The sequence below is a fragment of the Aphelocoma coerulescens genome, chromosome 12 (assembly GCF_041296385.1).
Source record: "Aphelocoma coerulescens isolate FSJ_1873_10779 chromosome 12, UR_Acoe_1.0, whole genome shotgun sequence".
In the NCBI taxonomy this organism is placed as follows: Eukaryota; Metazoa; Chordata; class Aves; order Passeriformes; family Corvidae; genus Aphelocoma; species Aphelocoma coerulescens.
In genome coordinates this window covers 13,130,461-13,147,596 of record NC_091026.1, presented here as the reverse complement: position 1 = coordinate 13,147,596, position 17,136 = coordinate 13,130,461, and the positions used below count along the sequence as shown (strand labels likewise).

Sequence of the window (17,136 nt, the reverse complement as noted above, 5' to 3'; positions counted from 1 at the left end):
TAGTCCACAAGTCTTTGACTGTGCTTCTGGAATAGTGTACAAGTTCTTCTCAGTAGAGCCACGTGTTTTATTCATATCTGCTGGAAATTGCTTTCATTTCCGTTGATCTCATTGTTTCCTAAGGCATGAACAAACTGATTGAACTGAAAGCATACAAAATTACTTTCTGTCTCTGAAAATTGGAGTGCTTGGGTTCCTTGAGATTGTCTTTGTACCTTTCCTACCCTCCATCCTGCATGGTCCTGTGCTCCCCCGCTCCAAGCAGTGTGGGATTTTGCGTAGCTCTGGAGCATGTCCTCTGGATTATGCAAAGAGAAGGTGGTGATCTGCTGCCAGGGTATCATCACCAGAACAGAACTTGCAAAACTATTGCAAACTAAAAAAGTTCCTGTGACTTTTCAGATAAGTATTTCTAAAATATCTGTGCTCAAAGGTTTTAATATTAGTTCTGTCCAAAAGCAATGATACTGAAGTCTACATATTAAATAATAATTGTTATGCAAATGCTATCAGTTTATGATTTCTATATAAAAACATGGGATGTCTGGGAGGTTTTAGCATGGGCAGTAGCAACTGTTTTTTCCTAGGCAGTTTAATAATATTTTCAATATATTTTCATCAAAAACACCTTTCTACTAGTAGAAACTATCAGCCTTAATTAACTGCCACATCTATCCAACTAAAATTAATTCTCCCCACATTCAAAGTCCCTTCACTTAAATTAATTTCAGAATACTCTATTCCATGGCCATTACGCCATCCTTACTTTTCTGCATGGGCATTATATGGGTACAACTGTGGCCTTATTCCCCAGAAAAAGGATTTCAGCAGAAGGCAAACACTGCAGCTTGGAAGAGGAAGAAAAAGAGTCCTCCACCTTAAAATGAAGGCAGCCCGTGCCCCTCCACCTCCTGAAAAACCACTGTTATCCCAGTCTGAGTTTCACTGAGTAAATAAGGGCTCCTGTATTGAGCCTCTTATCTGTGATTTTATCATTTGATTTCATGTATGAGTTGAGGTTCACCTGAGGAGTGGAGGAGCCTGCTTGAACAATGGCAAACTGTTCCTCACTTTCCCTCTTATACCTCATGCATCCATCCATCCCAAAGAGAATCTAGGACCATATTTGCTGTGGGTAATAGATCTTTGTGAAGTTTGTACAATAGGGAAAGAAATTATATGGACAAAACCTCCTGTGATGTCTCTTAATAAGACAACTTCCTGCATAACTTTTACAGCAATATTAATGGGCTGGAAAAACTGGAAGAGGTAATTGACCATCTGAAATCTCCAATTTTGCTCACATATATGGGTCTGGTGCCATCCACTGCTACTGGATCATTGAGAAGTGTGAGCGTCCACTGGGTTTAAAAACTATTCTAAACATTAAAGGTTTTCTTTCTTTTTACTGCTGCTACTTTAAGAGATTAATTTACAGACTCTGGGGCAATTGCCCTTGACAAAACTTGTTTGGTTCTTATCCCACCAGGTCAGTGGAATATCAGTAGATTCGTAATGCAGTCTATCTTTTAGAGTTTCTTCCATTTCTCAGAGCAAAAGTGTCATTCATATTGGCAGGTTGTAATGGGAACATTGAGATAGTCTTTTTAAAAATATACACAACAACTTTTAAATAGTCTTTGTCTCTCTCTTGCATTTCTTCAGTGTGTCTATAGGAATAACAAGGTTAGATATCCCTTAAGATGGTAGAAAAGGTCATTTTGTTGTCTTTTCTACCCCATGCCTCAGTGAAATATTCATGGTACAGCTCAGGTACTGGGCTCAGGTTTAATGTTTCGATGCATCGCCATCTGTTTTGTTGTTGCAGTTGTTGTTTTTTTCCCTTGGAGGGGGGTGAGGGAGCATGGAGGCAGCAGTGAGGGATGCTGGCATATGGGTCCAGAACTGATGGAAAAGAAGAGCAGTGAATCTGCAGGAGCAGAGTAGCTCCTTTGATCCACACTCTTTCCTTTTTTAACATTAAAAGTCCTTCTGGTGAAAATCTGCCATTATGCATGTGGCTTATCAGTAGTAGATGTGGTAGGCTTTGTGTCTCCTCAAAGGTTATGAAGCCACATTAAAGTAGTCTTTTATATTGTTTGTAAAGTTCATGTATTTGACAGCATGGACATTGAAGCCCAGCTCCTCACTGAGCCAAATGGCATTAACGAGTCCCGAGGGTGTGTGTGCAGTAGACCTGTCCAGAGTATTGCAGTGACTCAGTGGCAAAGGGCAGCACAGGGAAAGGATGAACCTGGAAGGGGATGCAGAGCACCAGGAGGACCTGGCAGCAGGTGCCCAAGTCCCTTGGCCACAGCCAGCTGCCACCACCCAGCTGTCACAGGCCTGGGGACACCACAGGGACACAGAGACCTGGGCAGGGAGGGTTTCTCTACACTGGGTTTCTCATGGGTGAGTTTTAAGCTCTTTTGTGACTATTTTTACTGTGATGAGAGTGCTTGGCCCGTAATGTCTCACCAGGATTTTTCAGATTCTTTTTGATCATCTTGCTCTTTTTCAGCATTTCCCTCTTACTGCTGTTGATTTAAATGTCATGACATTTTAAACATGACTTATTATAACAAAACAGTATATAAAACAATATGCTGCATAATAAATGCAGCCATCTTTTTTTGAGTGAATGTTAAATGAGAGCAATTTATTCCTCAACCTATTTTACTACTTACTAGAGGGTATTGGCTGCCTAAATCCCAGGGAGGCAATCCCGGTGGTGAAGTAGCCTTGCATGTGCAAGGCTGAAAGCTAAAGAAGTATTTGAGGGATGCCTGGGGGAAAAGGCTGTCCGGGGATGTAGCTTTATCCAGGAGTGCTGTGATCCTGAGCACTGTGGGGGAAAGCAGACTGGGTCATCCTGGGAAGGTCTGTTGGCAGGCAAGGGGTCCCCTGAGAAGCACACACAAAAGCAGGCTTTGAAGCCCTGTGGTTCACCTCAGATATGCAGTATGTGTCATTTCAGACACTGAAGTCTCCTTGAAATCCTCCTACAGTCAGTGGAGGGAGTGACTCAGAGTATGAGTTACTCCAGAACACATTGACGGAATGTTTTCATCTTAATTTCAGCAAGTGTTGCTGAGGGTGAGGATTTTTGTTTTAATAGGAATAAACTAATTCCCCAGAGAAGACATACACTCTGACCACTGTTGGCTCTTCCTGTACATCCCAGAGCTGTGATGAGAGAGGTGGAACTCCCCCCTGGAGATGAGGGCATGCTCCCATTCCCCTGCATGGTGAACTGGCTCTGTGCCAATGCCATAGGACCTGCAGCTGATATCCTTTGTGTCATCAGAAAAAGACAAAGAAAGCAAATAAACCAGATCAACCCCCTTAACTCACGTGTTTTCCTTGGCATGTCATGAATCTTACTGAGTGTGCTCAGGGTATGGCAAATATTTGTCTGAAGTTAAGAAGATTACTAAGGGAAGTTCTGACTTTGAAACTCACTGCAGCAGGAGCCAGAATACATCAGCCTGATACAGGCACCTTGAGGTTATCTCTGCTCCTGGAGTGGGACATGCACATCTCTCTGCAGCTCTGACCTTTTGGGATGAGGCTTTCAGTCAAGTAATACATGCACCTGCATGAAATTTTTGAATCACTGACTCTATCCTTGATTAAAGTGCTTTTCCTTGATTAAAAATAGCCTTTTTCCAAATGAGTAATGTTGCATGGCAGGCTGTGCACGCAGGATAAGGTTTCCTCCAACATTATCACACTGATGACATTGCCATTTCTTAACCAGGTCTCTGTGTGACACATTTCTCTTGTACAGACAGCCCTCTGTAGGCAAGGCCATTAGGAAGCTCCCCACAAAAATCCATCTTCTTTTCCCAGGTGAGGAAGACTACAGAGGTGTTCCAAACATTATCTGCTAACTAGGAGGATAATGGGCGTAGTGAAAATGTATCTAAACACTTAAATAGATTCTTGCCTGGATTCAAATCAGGTTGTAAATAGCAGTTCCCCAAGTCTTTGGCAGGACTTCTTACCCCAGTGGATATTCCTTCAAGTATCTCCCTTATAATGTGCTTACTTTCCAATAATTTTATCTCAGTTGGAGCCAAACTGAAAGTCTGTCAAGATCTGAGTTCTTCAGAGTGCAATCTACATATTTCACCAAATGGCAAACGTGTTTTCTATACAACTGTCATTCTTCTTGTGGGCTTACTTGTCTTTTATATTTTCAAAAGCAAATTTCTTAAGATTCCTTTTATATTTATTCTTTTTTCTTATCCAAATTGTTGGAAACTGGGGTTTGCAGAGTTTATTTTAGCAAAGCACTTAAACACATATGCTTAAGGGTTTTACTTAACCTTTATGTGTTTTCACAAAATTCTCTTCATATAAGTGCTTTGCTAAAAAGTGTGCAGTTATTCATATGTCCATGTGAAGTGTAAGGTTCAAGTCTTTCCCCAAAGCACAACAATAAAACTGAAAAAATATTTGCGGTCATTATGACAAAGAGTCGACAGGAGGGGAAAGAACCACCGCTCTCTAAAACACAGCTTTGATAAACTGAGATTTCCAATGGAATACACGCTTTGCAGCAATATCAGCAGCTGTGAGGTAGAAGCATATTTCATGCAGATTGGAGAAGGATTTTCCAGTAGATAGTTTAAAAATTGTCTCCTATAAAATGCAGATAATTCAGGCTTTCTTCCCATCTCCTTAAATAATTCAGATTTAATGCAGCAAGCAAAACCCACCCCAAAATCAGGGATTTCTGATTCATGGAAACACAGATATCTGTATGATATAGAATCATAAGCAAAGTCAGCAGATGAGAAAATTATAGGATGTGGGTGTTCACTGTAAATTAGAGCAATTAAATTACAGCAGTTTTGTAGCTGTAATTAAATATGGAAATACGCCAAGAGATGCAGAAAGCACTGAACTGTCTGAGCTGCTCAGGCTGTGAGGGGGAGCAGTGGAAAAGGGGCTTGGAAAGGGGTCCTGATCCCACAGCAGCTGGTGGGGGCAGACAGGCCTCCAGCACTGTATTAACACAAAGTCAGGTAGGTCTCTTGTGTGGTCAAGGGGGAGCCTGCTGTGCTTGTTCTCTGCCTTGTTTTTGCCTTTCCTGGGCCCTGAGCAGAACAGGGGTGATGCTCAGCTGGAAGACAAGCCCAGGGCTGGGAGCTGCTGCAATGATTTCCCCCAGGCAGATAGAACAGGATGTGTAAGGCCATGTGATTCCAGCATCCTTGAGAAGCTGCTTCATGAAACCACTGTGTTTCATCCATTGTTCTTTCATTTTACATTGCAAGTCAAGTCAAGACTTGAGCCGCAACTGAAGGAAATGAGATGGAGGCTCAGCCTGGCAGAGGAGGGCACCTACCAAAAAGCTCACACTCCTTTCAGCAAGACAGCAGAGAGTGAGGAAAGGCTGGAGCATAGCAAGAGGTACAGATAATAGCAGTAAATGCTGCATTTAATCACATTGAGGGGTAGGGTGGAAATGAATTCTTATTAGGAGGTTATAAGTGAAATACAAAGTGAAGTAAAAGGAAAGAAAGCACTGGGGAAAAAGAGCAAGGAGGTCAAGACCAGGGAGAACAGGGCAAATTCAGGAGTTAAGTTGTAAAAGCAGTACCAGAGGAGGCTTAGGTGGCTGGAAGTCATCATCAGGACCAGTGTATCACCAAAGGGCTGAGGACCCGGAGCCAGCTCAGCCCTGGAGTTTGTCTCCCATGGGATGGGATGCTCCACCACAGCTGCAGTGCAAGAACAGGAGCAGGAGTGTGCTCTGGAGTGTGTTGGTCACACAGCTCTGCTGCCATAAGGGAGCTGGGGGAAGCAACGTGTAGCAGCCCTGGGATCAACTTTGTCTCCAGCCTCTGGAAAAGGGTTTCTACTGGTGAGAAGAAATTAGATTTTCAGCCTCCTCATGGTTCATGTGTTAATCTGATGTTGAGATATCACTCTGAATATTTCACCACAGTGTAGGAGTTAAGTACAGAAAAGATGCCTGGGTATCTCAAGGTGTATTGGTAATAATGAACCGCAGCTGGGTAATGCCTAATCTCTGATTCAAGCCACTGGCAAAAATTCATTCTTTTTTTTTTTGTTAGCTGCTGGTTTTGATAATATTATATTTTATAATTGCTGAAGCAGCTGAGTTTTGTTATGTTGCTGCAGTTTTGTGTAATTACTCTCCATCACTATAATTTTTCTTTTAGTTAAATGCATTGGAGGTTATAAACTCTTAACTATCGACTATAAATATTCATGGAGAGTGAGAATAGTTCTAGCTACCATAAAAGCTTTTTCCCAATAGTTTTGGCTAGGGCAGTATATTTCCACAGGTTGCTTTTCTGGTGGTATTATGGCATAAGTAGAAAAAAAAACATAATATACATATCACTTCAAGCAACAACCAGTCATAGACCCAGGTCCCCTATAATCTGCTGTGTTGAGAATTCTGGGCTCCTTCACAAAGGGCAAGAAGGAGAGGTCCCCCAATGTGAATGTGCTATAAAACAATATTGTGTTTCCCTTAAGAATTGCAGTGATAAAAACATAGACCATTCTGCAGCACTAGCAACTTTAATAAAATAACATAAAGCACAGCTGTCAGGTCTGCCAGCATCTCACACTGGGAGACATGAGTGAAAAAATGAACACTTTTCACAAGCAGAAATATTCAAAGAGCTCCACTGTTTACATGTAATCAAGACTGACAGTCATAGATTATCAGTGGAAGAGCATTTTCTGCTTGAGGTGAAAGAAGAGGATAATTTATCAGGAAGCCCAAGAAGTCAGACATCAGTAATGATCTGCTTGAAGAAGGGCATATCTTAGAAATAGTGCATTTATTTGTACTGCAAGGCAAGAAGATGTTCACAGTTATAAACAAGAGTCTTGGTGCTTGAAGAATGTGGAGCAGATACAGTGTGTAATTTGCTGGGCAACTGCAATTAGAGAATTGACTAATGTGTGTCTCGGTGCTTGTTCAGAATATTAAAAGAAAAATTTAGCATAATAGAGATTGTCTAAAAGAGCTGTTCATGGTCTCTTATCCTGTTCCCTCCTTTTGGGTTATCCAAGCTATGCTGAGGGGGTTGCCCACCATCCTGTTGATGCTCAGGATTCAGAGACACTCCTTTAGTGAGTGTCTACAAACAGGTTTGGCTACAGAGAAGTCGGGCCTTTCTGAGTTTTGCAGTAAAACATTTTGTCCACCTGGTGCGATGCTTTTGCCTCACCTTTCTCTTAAGAAAACAGGCCAGGTACCAGTTGCTTTGAAATGGTAACTAGTTTGGAGCCCTACAGAAAAGGTTTTATAGACTTACCTTGCCTTGGCGTGCACTGGTTTGCAGAAGTAGAATTGTTGTACAGAAAGCATCACAAACTTCAAGCTAGTCTGTGTTTGGATATATCCGAGTAAGGATGTCAGCTCAACTTATCCAGCTTTAACTGTCTGACAGGTAGGAAAGATGGATAAGTCACTACTTTTTATGGATGGGTATCTGACAAATAGAGGCACTCTTTTTCCCTTTAATTTGAGCAGAACCTTGGAGTGTTCTTGAGGTGCAAGAGAGCTTTGCTTCCTCAGTTTAATCCAAACTTTCAATAGCAAGTCAGATGTTTGCAGATTCACAGCTGGGACTTGGATATGCATGTGAATATGAATGCACTCCAAGGCACAGAAGTCCCTAAGAAGCAAGTATCAACAGTTATGTTTGTTTCCCACCTGAATTCTGAATCAGCACAATTTATAACTGAAATATCTATGTTCTTCTCTCCTGGAAGTAGCTTTACAACTTAGCCAAAATACTAAGGAGACTCTCTTAACCTCTCTTTATTAAAACAAACAAACAAAAAAATTACATAAAGTAGCTTTAACTTACAGAGGCCCTCACAGGGAGAACTGAACCCGGTTGAAAAGTACTTTACATAAGAAGACATTAAATAACCAGGTGAGACCAAACCCATCCATGATTACATTACCTTGTCACCATTAGAGATCCCTGGCAGATCCAGGAGATTTGAAGAACCAGGGAGGTGCACAGGTGGACCTGCATTGTGCTTTTCAGCTTCCATGGATTTGTAGTATGTGCAATCCCTGAGCTAGAGTTGGTATCGGCAAGCTTTATTTTGTCATCTGTTCGTTGGTGCTGTTGATCTTGAACCTGCAATATTTTTAGCATCCAGAACACCATGGAATGTTGTGGGGTTGGAATTGACCTTAAAGATCACCTAGTCCCAAACCACTTCTGCCATGGCCAGGGACACCTCCCACTAGACCAGGTTGCTCAAGGCCTTATCCAATGTGTCTGAACACTGCCAGGCTTGGGGCACCCACAACTTCCCTGGGCAACCTGTGCCAGCATCTCAGCACCCTCACAGTAAAAATGTTCTTCCTGATATCCAACCTAAATTTCCCCTATTTCAATTTGTACCCATTACTCCTTGTCCTATCACTACAATTCCTAATGAAGAGTCACTCTCCCTAGCCTGTGGGCCTCCTTTGGATACTGAAAGGTGCTGTGAGGTCTCCATGCAACCTTCTCTTCTCCAGGCTGAACAGCCCAAATTTTCTCAGCCTGTGTTCATAGAGAAGGTGCTCCAGTCCTCTTATCAACTTCTTGGTGTCCTCTGGACTCCTCATCTTGCAAGGTTATCCATAATTTAACTATTTTGCATCAAAGTGGCTGGCTCTGTGGTTTGGCTTGTACTAGAGCTGCAGGATAGTGGTGTCAGAGAAAGGTAGACAGCCACCAGAGGTGGTTTTCCCAAGATCTCCAGTGTTAGTTTGGTAGTTATCACAAACTGAGTGGCACTGGGGTGATATTTGCCGATTGCACCTCAGAAATGACTGGCACAGTAAGAGCTCTGAGCACACAGTAGTCCTGGGATCCTGTTTGGGGGTAGATGTAGCAATTGTATACTGAAATAATACTCATCTATAAGTCAGTTGAACAATGAATATGTTGGCTGCAGCAGTGATTTAACACCTCAGGCTGTTGTTTGGCATTCTCAGTGTGCCCACAAAATGTGTAGGCACCTTTTCATTGAGAGAGGCTTGAGATGCCTGCCCTGAGCTCTGGCTGGGGCTGCTGTGTGTCTCGGGGCTGTGCACCGGCAGCCAGGGCTGCTGGGCTCTTCCAGGCAAGTTTCAAGATTCATTGCTGCTCCCCATACATCTGTTTTAACCTCAAGTCAAAGATTGATTATTTTTAAAGGTTAGCTGTTATGTAGCAGAAGAAACCCTCGCCTTTGCCAGCTTTGAGAAGTCACTGTGGTCTGTAACTGCACAGTTTTAATTTAGACAACAACAGCAGCCATTGCAGGTTAACCCTCCTTATTACTACTCACTTCAGTTTCTTTGAACAGGAAAATAATCACAACCTACAAGTCACACCCCCACTTTACCAGTGTCCACGGATGGAGCCAGCTCTCTCCTGGATTGTGCAGAAAGATAGCAAGGGAAAACAGCAGCCAAATCACATCAGTAAAAGCAATTCTTGTGGGTTAAACAAGGAGACCTTGAGGAACTCGGGCAGCTCTCCCTTGCCTTCCAGCTTTTGCCTGCTGTACCTACCACCAGCGTTAGGTTGAATGAGCAAGACACTGCTTTTTTTCAGAGAACAGCTCACACCTCAGTCAGATTTACCACCACTTGCCTTGTCCTCTTGTGAGGTGTGAGCATTCCCAGTCCATAGAAAGTACAGATGATGAATATTCTTTCCAACAACTCATTGCCAGGTCAGCTGTGGTATACACACCCTGTGGGTGTGTGCAGAGGGTGAGAGCAGACACGTGAACACAGGGCATGTGCTAGTAGTGTATACCCTGTACCAGTCCCTGGCTTTGAAATCTTTCTCTCTAATTCTGTAGCATTATTACAAGATGGATTTATAACACACTTAGTGCTAACATAACAATGAAGATTAGTCTTCTCTGAGTTGAACAGTAATAGACTTTAATTTGCCTACAGCTACTGCATTGTATTGGCATGAAAGGAAATGGCTTTCTAATACAGCTTCATCTGCTGAGCAGGGAGAAATCTGCGCTGCAGAGTGTAAAACTACATAGGACTATAGCTGGCAGCAAAATTCAGAGTAGGAGAAACATAGCACAAATAAAAGTATTTGTGAGTTGGAGGTATGCTAACAATCCTAGTTTATTGCTAAACATGCCATATACAGTAATGCACTTTGCTTGGCAGGTTCATGATGGCTTCATTTTTGTTTTTTCACCACTTCATCTTCCATACTAAAATTTGTCCTGGAATAAAAGGTGTAAATTCATTAGTTTTCAACTTCATTTCGTGACATTAACAAAATGTGGATGCTAAAAAGCAGGAGCAGAGGAATTTTCCAGCTGCTGAAGCATTTTGTAAAGTTTTCCTTTCTCATGCTTCAGCTGAGAAACAGTGAAAGATGGTTTTGTAAACTAACTCTCTATCTTGCACCTGCACGGTCTTGTTTTGGTTTACTGAAGAAAATATTTTGAAATAGGCGTCGTAGCATTCAGCCAATCACTCTGGAAGGTGTACGGTCCAGCAGCCAATAATGTAATTTCTCTATCGTGCACCAAGTTATATAAACAAGGTGATAATTAATTAAATAATCCCATTTTATCCTGGAATTCCGTGTCGTGATTCTCGCCGTTCCTGGGGACAACAGCGACATCAAAAAGTTGATATTATGAAGTTCCTTAGAAGTGCTGGTGCTGTTAATGCAGTCTATGCTGTGCTCTAAACCTAGAGAACCACTGGAATCTCAATACTTAATCCATTAAGTAAATGTTTCTGCTGTATGGTGTAAATGCTGCCTTCACTTGACAAATGTCAGGCGTTCTTTGAATGGACGTGTGCACAAATAGTGACTGAAGTGCCAGTATTTACCATGATATGGAACTCCCCTCTTCAGGAAAGCAGCAAAGCTATCAGCTTCTCCCTTATTCTTGAGTGGCAAAGGAAGAAATTTTCATGTCTGGGACAATATCATGTAATAGTTACTGCATATGGGATAGAGTGAAATTTGTGGTCATAGTGTGCAAGTTGGACACAAAAATTATATGTTTCTTATACTTTTCTTTTCCAATAAATCAATGAAATATAATTATGCTTAAAACAACAGGTTTTGTTTCTAGACCAGGGATGTGTCTTGCTTTCAACAAGGGGAGGGAAGGATTAATAACTTGCATGCAGAGAGGGAATGAAAAGAAGTATTAATATAAACTGCTTGTGGGAAACAGTTGCAACAGGGCCTCGTTATCACAATAGGTCTTTGATAGGAAAGCTTGGCCTCATGGGAAGAGGAAAAGACAGAGAGAAAAATTTACAGGAAATTCTGACGAGGTGTCCAGCTCACTCCACTGGTGTGGTGGGTGCTTCAAAGTAACTGAGTGTTATCCTATTGTTTTACATTCCAGCTTTGCATTAAAGACTCACAAGGTGTCTGACCATCAGCCCACAAAGCTGAGCCTGTCACTGCCTGTCACTCACCCTGACACCTGGTGTTGTCCTTGTAAATGCAGCAGAGCCAGTTAACCCCTGTCACCACTCTAGACCAGCAACCTTCACGCTTCCTCTCTTCATCACCAGCTCCATCCATCCTGAAGACACGTGGAATAGTTAGATTGATTGCCCTAAAATTGACATTAAAACTGAAAAAAAAATCAACAGACATTTTTTTTTTTCTTTCTCCCTCAAAAAAGTTGCAACGACATGACAAAGAGGATTCCCCTGACAAGTGGAGGACAGAAGAAGAAATGGCAGCTGAAGCAGAAATTCTGAAGAAGTATTTCCAGGAAAATTAGAGGTAATGGTTTGAACGTTGACTTACTCCTGCAACACCCAAAACTCTGCTCAAGCCTCCAGAGGCTTCTTGAGGACAACAGGGAAAATACCTAGAATGGAACAAAAGAAACCAAAGCTCTTAGGTTTGTGTTGTTTCCAAAAGGACACAGCACTCCAACAGTGCTGAAATAACATGCTCCTTCTTGTACAAATCAGCACCATCCTAGAGCATTTTTTTTCCAGACAGCAAAAATAGTAGTGTATCTGGAAATGAGAACCATCAGCACTTACTTAAGAGGAGACTTTAACCTAGCATATCCTCCCTCTGTTTTCAGGACAGAAAATAGCCCTGGTACCTCTATGAAGAGCTAAAATTGGTGTGTCTGTGTACAGCCACATATGCATATGCACCTATACATACAAAATTGCATCAGAATTCAGACTATAGAGCGGATAAGCAAATACTAACTTCACCTGTCAAGTATTAAATGATCCAATCAGTTCAACTTCCAAAACGAAGCCTGATGGAAAACTGCCTGTTCTGCTAAATTTTCCACTGGTCCTAAAAGAAAAAAAAAATATTTGCAGGGAGGAATAGAAAAGAGAAAACACTTGGCAAACACTAACATTGGTCTCTAGAAATTGAGAGTTTTTCATTCTGTACCTGGAGTCCCAGGAGCCAGATTCTTCCAGCAGAAATGAACTGGCCCCTGGAGATCAATGTGAGTTAGGCTGGGATGTAACACTGCAGCAAGGATGCCAAAAGCTCCCTCTCCCCTGCTCCCCATATGCTGTTTGCCATCATCCAGCACTCTCACTTCTCTGTCATTTCTGTCTGTTTCATGTTTTTCCTCTGATAACCAAAATCCCATAAATAACCCTCCTCTTTCTGTGTGACTCACTGCTTGCAGCCCAGCTTGAGAAATCTTGAGCTAAACTGTGCATTGTATGCGTGGCACACTTATGTGGCAGCTCTCATCTCCTGTGCCATTCTGCCATTTGGATGGCATTTTGGATGACTCCATTTGGAGTTCATCAGACTGCCTCTTCCATTTTTTCTTGCATTATGACCATGCTCTTGTCTTCTGCAGCCAAAATAGCTATGCCAACTGTTCTGTGGATGGGTACAGAAAAAGCCATGTAACACATGTAATTCCCATCTGTGAAGAAAATTTCTCCCCAGCAGCTGGGATCTCCAGAGTTTGGAGCAGCAGGGTTTGGGCTACACAGTCACATTTCTGCAGTGGCTGCTGGAGTTGCATTTAGACACCTACTTTTCACCTTCTCAGAAATATGCTGCTCAAAAATGAATTACTTAGCCAGGAAGAGCATATTCTTGGTAATGCATGTGTAAGCACCCTTCTCTAACAGAGGCATTGTGTGGTGCTTCATATACAGCACAGCAACAAATGAGCAGTACTTAGGGGAAAATGGCACATCCCTATTCCAGTGTGATATTGTTTCCCTTTATTGATTTGGTAGGTTTGGGGGGGATTTTTTTTTTTTTTTTTTTTTTTGGTCTGGTCAGAAATTAATTGGAAATGTGTTTTTTTCTAGAGATTCTCAAATGGGTTGGAATTAAATCCCCACATATCAATAAAATGTTCTTTATCTCTTCTGATACTAAACACAAAGCTGGATATATAAATTCATTCCTGCAAGCAAATTCATGTGGCTGGACATCTATTTCCATTTATTATGAAAATGAATCAGCATCTGTCTGCATGGATGACCTCTTGATACATTTCCCATGATATTAAGGTCATTACCTTTCCTAGAACAAACTGGTAAATTAAATCTTCCTGGCATCATTATCATGAGAGTGCCTAGTACAGGCAGTCCTTCCAACCCTTGATTCCCAACACTGGGCATCACTGTCAATCTCTTCTCCCTGACATTATTTTGCTTCTGAGGTTTAAGGCTCTGAACCTGAGACAAAGGTCCTCTGCACCTTCTGTACTTCTCAGCCTTTACCTTCTCTCTTAACCTTGCTTCTAAAGTGATGAAGATTGAAAACTTTTGTCAAATTAACAAGGTTATATGCATCCTTCTTTGAAGCTATTTTTGAATTTCACCTACAAAGGATTTATTTTGCCATTTGTAGGTTTACCTGAATGACACTTGACTTGAGGTTTTTTCATGCAGCACAGGGAAAGTCAGAAAGAGCTGAATGTGGGTTTTCTGCAGCCAATAAGTAGCAATTTTAAAGGCCCCATGCATTATTTTTCTACTTCACTGTTTTGTTCAAAGAAGCCCAGATTAGCTATATTAGCCTGGGCAGACCAAGCTGTGTTTTAGGGCTTTTCCAGCTACCCTTCCATTTATCACAAGTCCTTCACCACCTGCCACAACTCCTATATGACTGGACTAGGTACATTAACACCTTTTACCTGTATTTAGAGACTATCTGATCAAGAAGGACTTGCAAGTAACTTTTCTTTCTCCTAAGAAATACTTGAATAAGGCAAGAAGCTCTTGGTTCTCTCCCTACTTCATTTGCTGCTGCTGATCCCTCTTGGCTGGCTGACTGACTACAGTTAAGTGCATCTACATCAGTCCCCAGATACCCAAGATATCCACCCACTTGCTTAAAGAAATTAACCCATTTAGCCTTGCTAAGTTTCTACCCTTGAGAAAATTATTATCTTTAAATATTTTGTGTGTGCAATTGCCTGGAGTGTATGAAACTGAAATCAGTGAGTGAATTTGTGTTTTGCATGTGTTTCTGGTCTTCCCCCGGGTGTCCCCATGCCAGTGTATCCCACCTTATTAGGACTTGTCACTTCTTGAACAACCCCAGCAAGTGCAGGCTCTGCTCACAGAACTGTGTCTGCAGAGCTGAAGTTCTGGAGAACGCCACATGACTCCAGAAGAGAGAAAGAAAAGGAAAGAAAAGCTTTCTGGGGGGAGGATATTTAATACAGAATTTCCCCACTTAATCACTCTCTTGCTTAGCAGCACCAAGAGTTTACCTCTTTAGAATCTCTTTGGGAGCTGTTTCTCATTCTGTGTTGGCTGTCCTATGGTAAGTTGTGTTTGATAACTTGGTTGTTTCTTGAGGTGGATCCACAGGGAAAAAGTCCTTACTCAAAGAGAAGGATTTGATGCAGCACCCTAATTTCCAAGCCTATTTTCAGATGTGCCTTTTGAATTTTCTATCTATGTATAGCTGAGTGTTTTGATAGTCTGTTTTGTGCATTTTAAATTGCACATGCCAGCAAAAAGGCTAAAGATTAAAAGACTTACTAACCTTCAGATAGTATGTGAAAAATGTTTCTCTTCAAAGGCAGTTTCACTCTGTGTTGTTATTTCTGAAGAAAGAACCAGGCTGCACAAGTTTCAGTAGATGCTTTCCTATTACTGAAGTAATACTTTTATGCCATTAGAAAAGTAGTCAGTCTTAAGTACCATGTCAAAGTGTCCCTTTGCATAACGAAGTTGACAGTGATATTCTGTTGCCAAGTGCTTGGAGTTACAAATATTCGACAGCTTTTAATTGCTTAACCACCTGAATATTTTGTGTCCTGCAACATGCCAAATTCTTGTAAAAATCCCTCCAAATAATGTGTCCTGCACAGTCTTGCAAGACTTCTGATGTCAGTTCTCCCCCTTGTCCCCAGTCTGGCAATGTTTCTGGATAATATAGTCTTTCCAGCTTTTTTGGAGAGTATAAATTTTGTTCTTTTTTTCCCCACTCATTCTTTGAGAGCACTCATCCTGCCTCAGAGCTGCCTGTTCTGCACCAAGATCTCGGCATGTGTGGAAAAATGCTGTTCTGTTGACTTCAGCAGGGAAATTACCACTGATAGCAGCAGCTGGCTAGGGGGAATTTAAACTGGCAATTTGAATTGCATCTGATTTTGCTCCAGCACCTCTGGAGTGTGACAATCCATGCTGCATGCATGAGAGTGAACACCAGAGAAATCCCATCACTTTCCTTAAATTTAGGCAAGTATGAAAAAATGACTTGCAACACCCATCTTCGCTTGTTTTTCTGTAAGAAAAACCCTCCTATTATTTCTGGTACTTTAAACTGCATAAACCCACAAAATAATGGCTATGCCTGCGATCCACAGAGTGCATCCAGGACGCAGTGAGGACACAGTCTGCCCCAGAAGATGCTGTACCTGCACTGTGGGCCACGGAGCAGGTTGTCCCCTGGGTGGGCACCACAGTGACAACACAGGCATGGTCAGAGGTATTTTCTGCACTAGGTGCTGCCTGTTGGCAAAGCAGAATTCCTGGGCACTTGTGAAAAACACAGCATGCTGTGGCAAGGGACATGGGAGCAGGGACAAGGGGTGCAGCAAGCAGAGACCCTCAGTAGTTTCAGAGCCCCACTGCATAAGCAGGGCAACCTTTTGAGTGCTTACACTGGAGTTAGAGTGAAGGTGGTGCCAGGGCCTGGGCAATTCCCAGAGGACATGGTCTAGGAGCTGTTTGTGTGTAATCATGAAGTAAATACACATCCCAGTAATCTGCTATAGATTTCTCTGCACTCCAGACTTAAGTGCTATTAATTACATCCTCCACTCAGAAGCCTCCAAGAAGCATTAATTAGAAAGCAGGAGCTGGCAGCTTGCTTGTCTGTGTGAAACTATTATGACCCGAGAATGAAGTATAAGCTTAAAGAAACCCATGTTTTATGAAGGTCACCTTGAAAAACATCATAACAATCTGTCAGAAGAGAATGCAGCTCTCCAAGTGTGCATTTCAGTGTGACATTATGCTTTATGTAGTTGGAAATAGCAAAGAGAAGATGGATCAGATCATAGGGTCTGTGCTTTTCCACCCAAAATTCTCTTTCTTCAGCAGTAAGTACATTTAAAGTAATGTTTTTGTCATTTCAATGGGATGAAAGGAAAGTTAATTATCAACACAAATCCAACAAACATAATCTGGCCCTTGCTGATATTTTTTAAGTGTAAAATATCCAGACCCTCCAACTCTGCAGAAGGGAGAAGGTTTATACACAGGAATTACATTACCTCTTCAAGAGAAGGTGTAAACAGCCAGAAGTGGTGCAGTGACTGTGTACAGCAGTGACACCCAGACTAGAAAGCTCAGGGCAGAAGGCTTCCCCAAATAAATGTGGTGTGCTAATGCACAGCAGCCTCAGTGTCGAGGTTGATTATTTTTCTGGTTGAAGCATATGATTATTTCTTATGAAAACAGAGCTGCAGGAGAGCTAACTAGAGTTATAAATGAATGTCATCCTCTTGTGGGAGGCAATAATGTTGCACTCACACCCATTCCAGGGCTCTCTTTTGAGGCTGGCAGTAGTACTGTCCTGAAAGTTATACACCTCATTCTCTGGACTTTCATTTCCCTATAGGTGGCCATTTAATTCAGCTGTCCAGTACATGAAT

General features: G+C 41.9%; 1 protein-coding gene across 7 annotated transcripts in view; it reads left to right on the top strand.

The window, feature by feature from the left end:
* Positions 1–17,136, top strand: part of FHIT (fragile histidine triad diadenosine triphosphatase) — a 553,468-nt gene that overhangs the window by 533,858 nt on the left and 2,474 nt on the right. For all 7 annotated transcript variants that reach the window (XM_069027656.1, XM_069027655.1, XM_069027657.1 and 4 more), the window contains one exon: positions 11,686–11,789. In XM_069027656.1, the coding sequence (XP_068883757.1) occupies positions 11,686–11,787 (102 nt within the window). In that variant the 3' untranslated portion in view covers positions 11,788–11,789. The remainder of the gene's footprint in view (positions 1–11,685; positions 11,790–17,136) is intronic.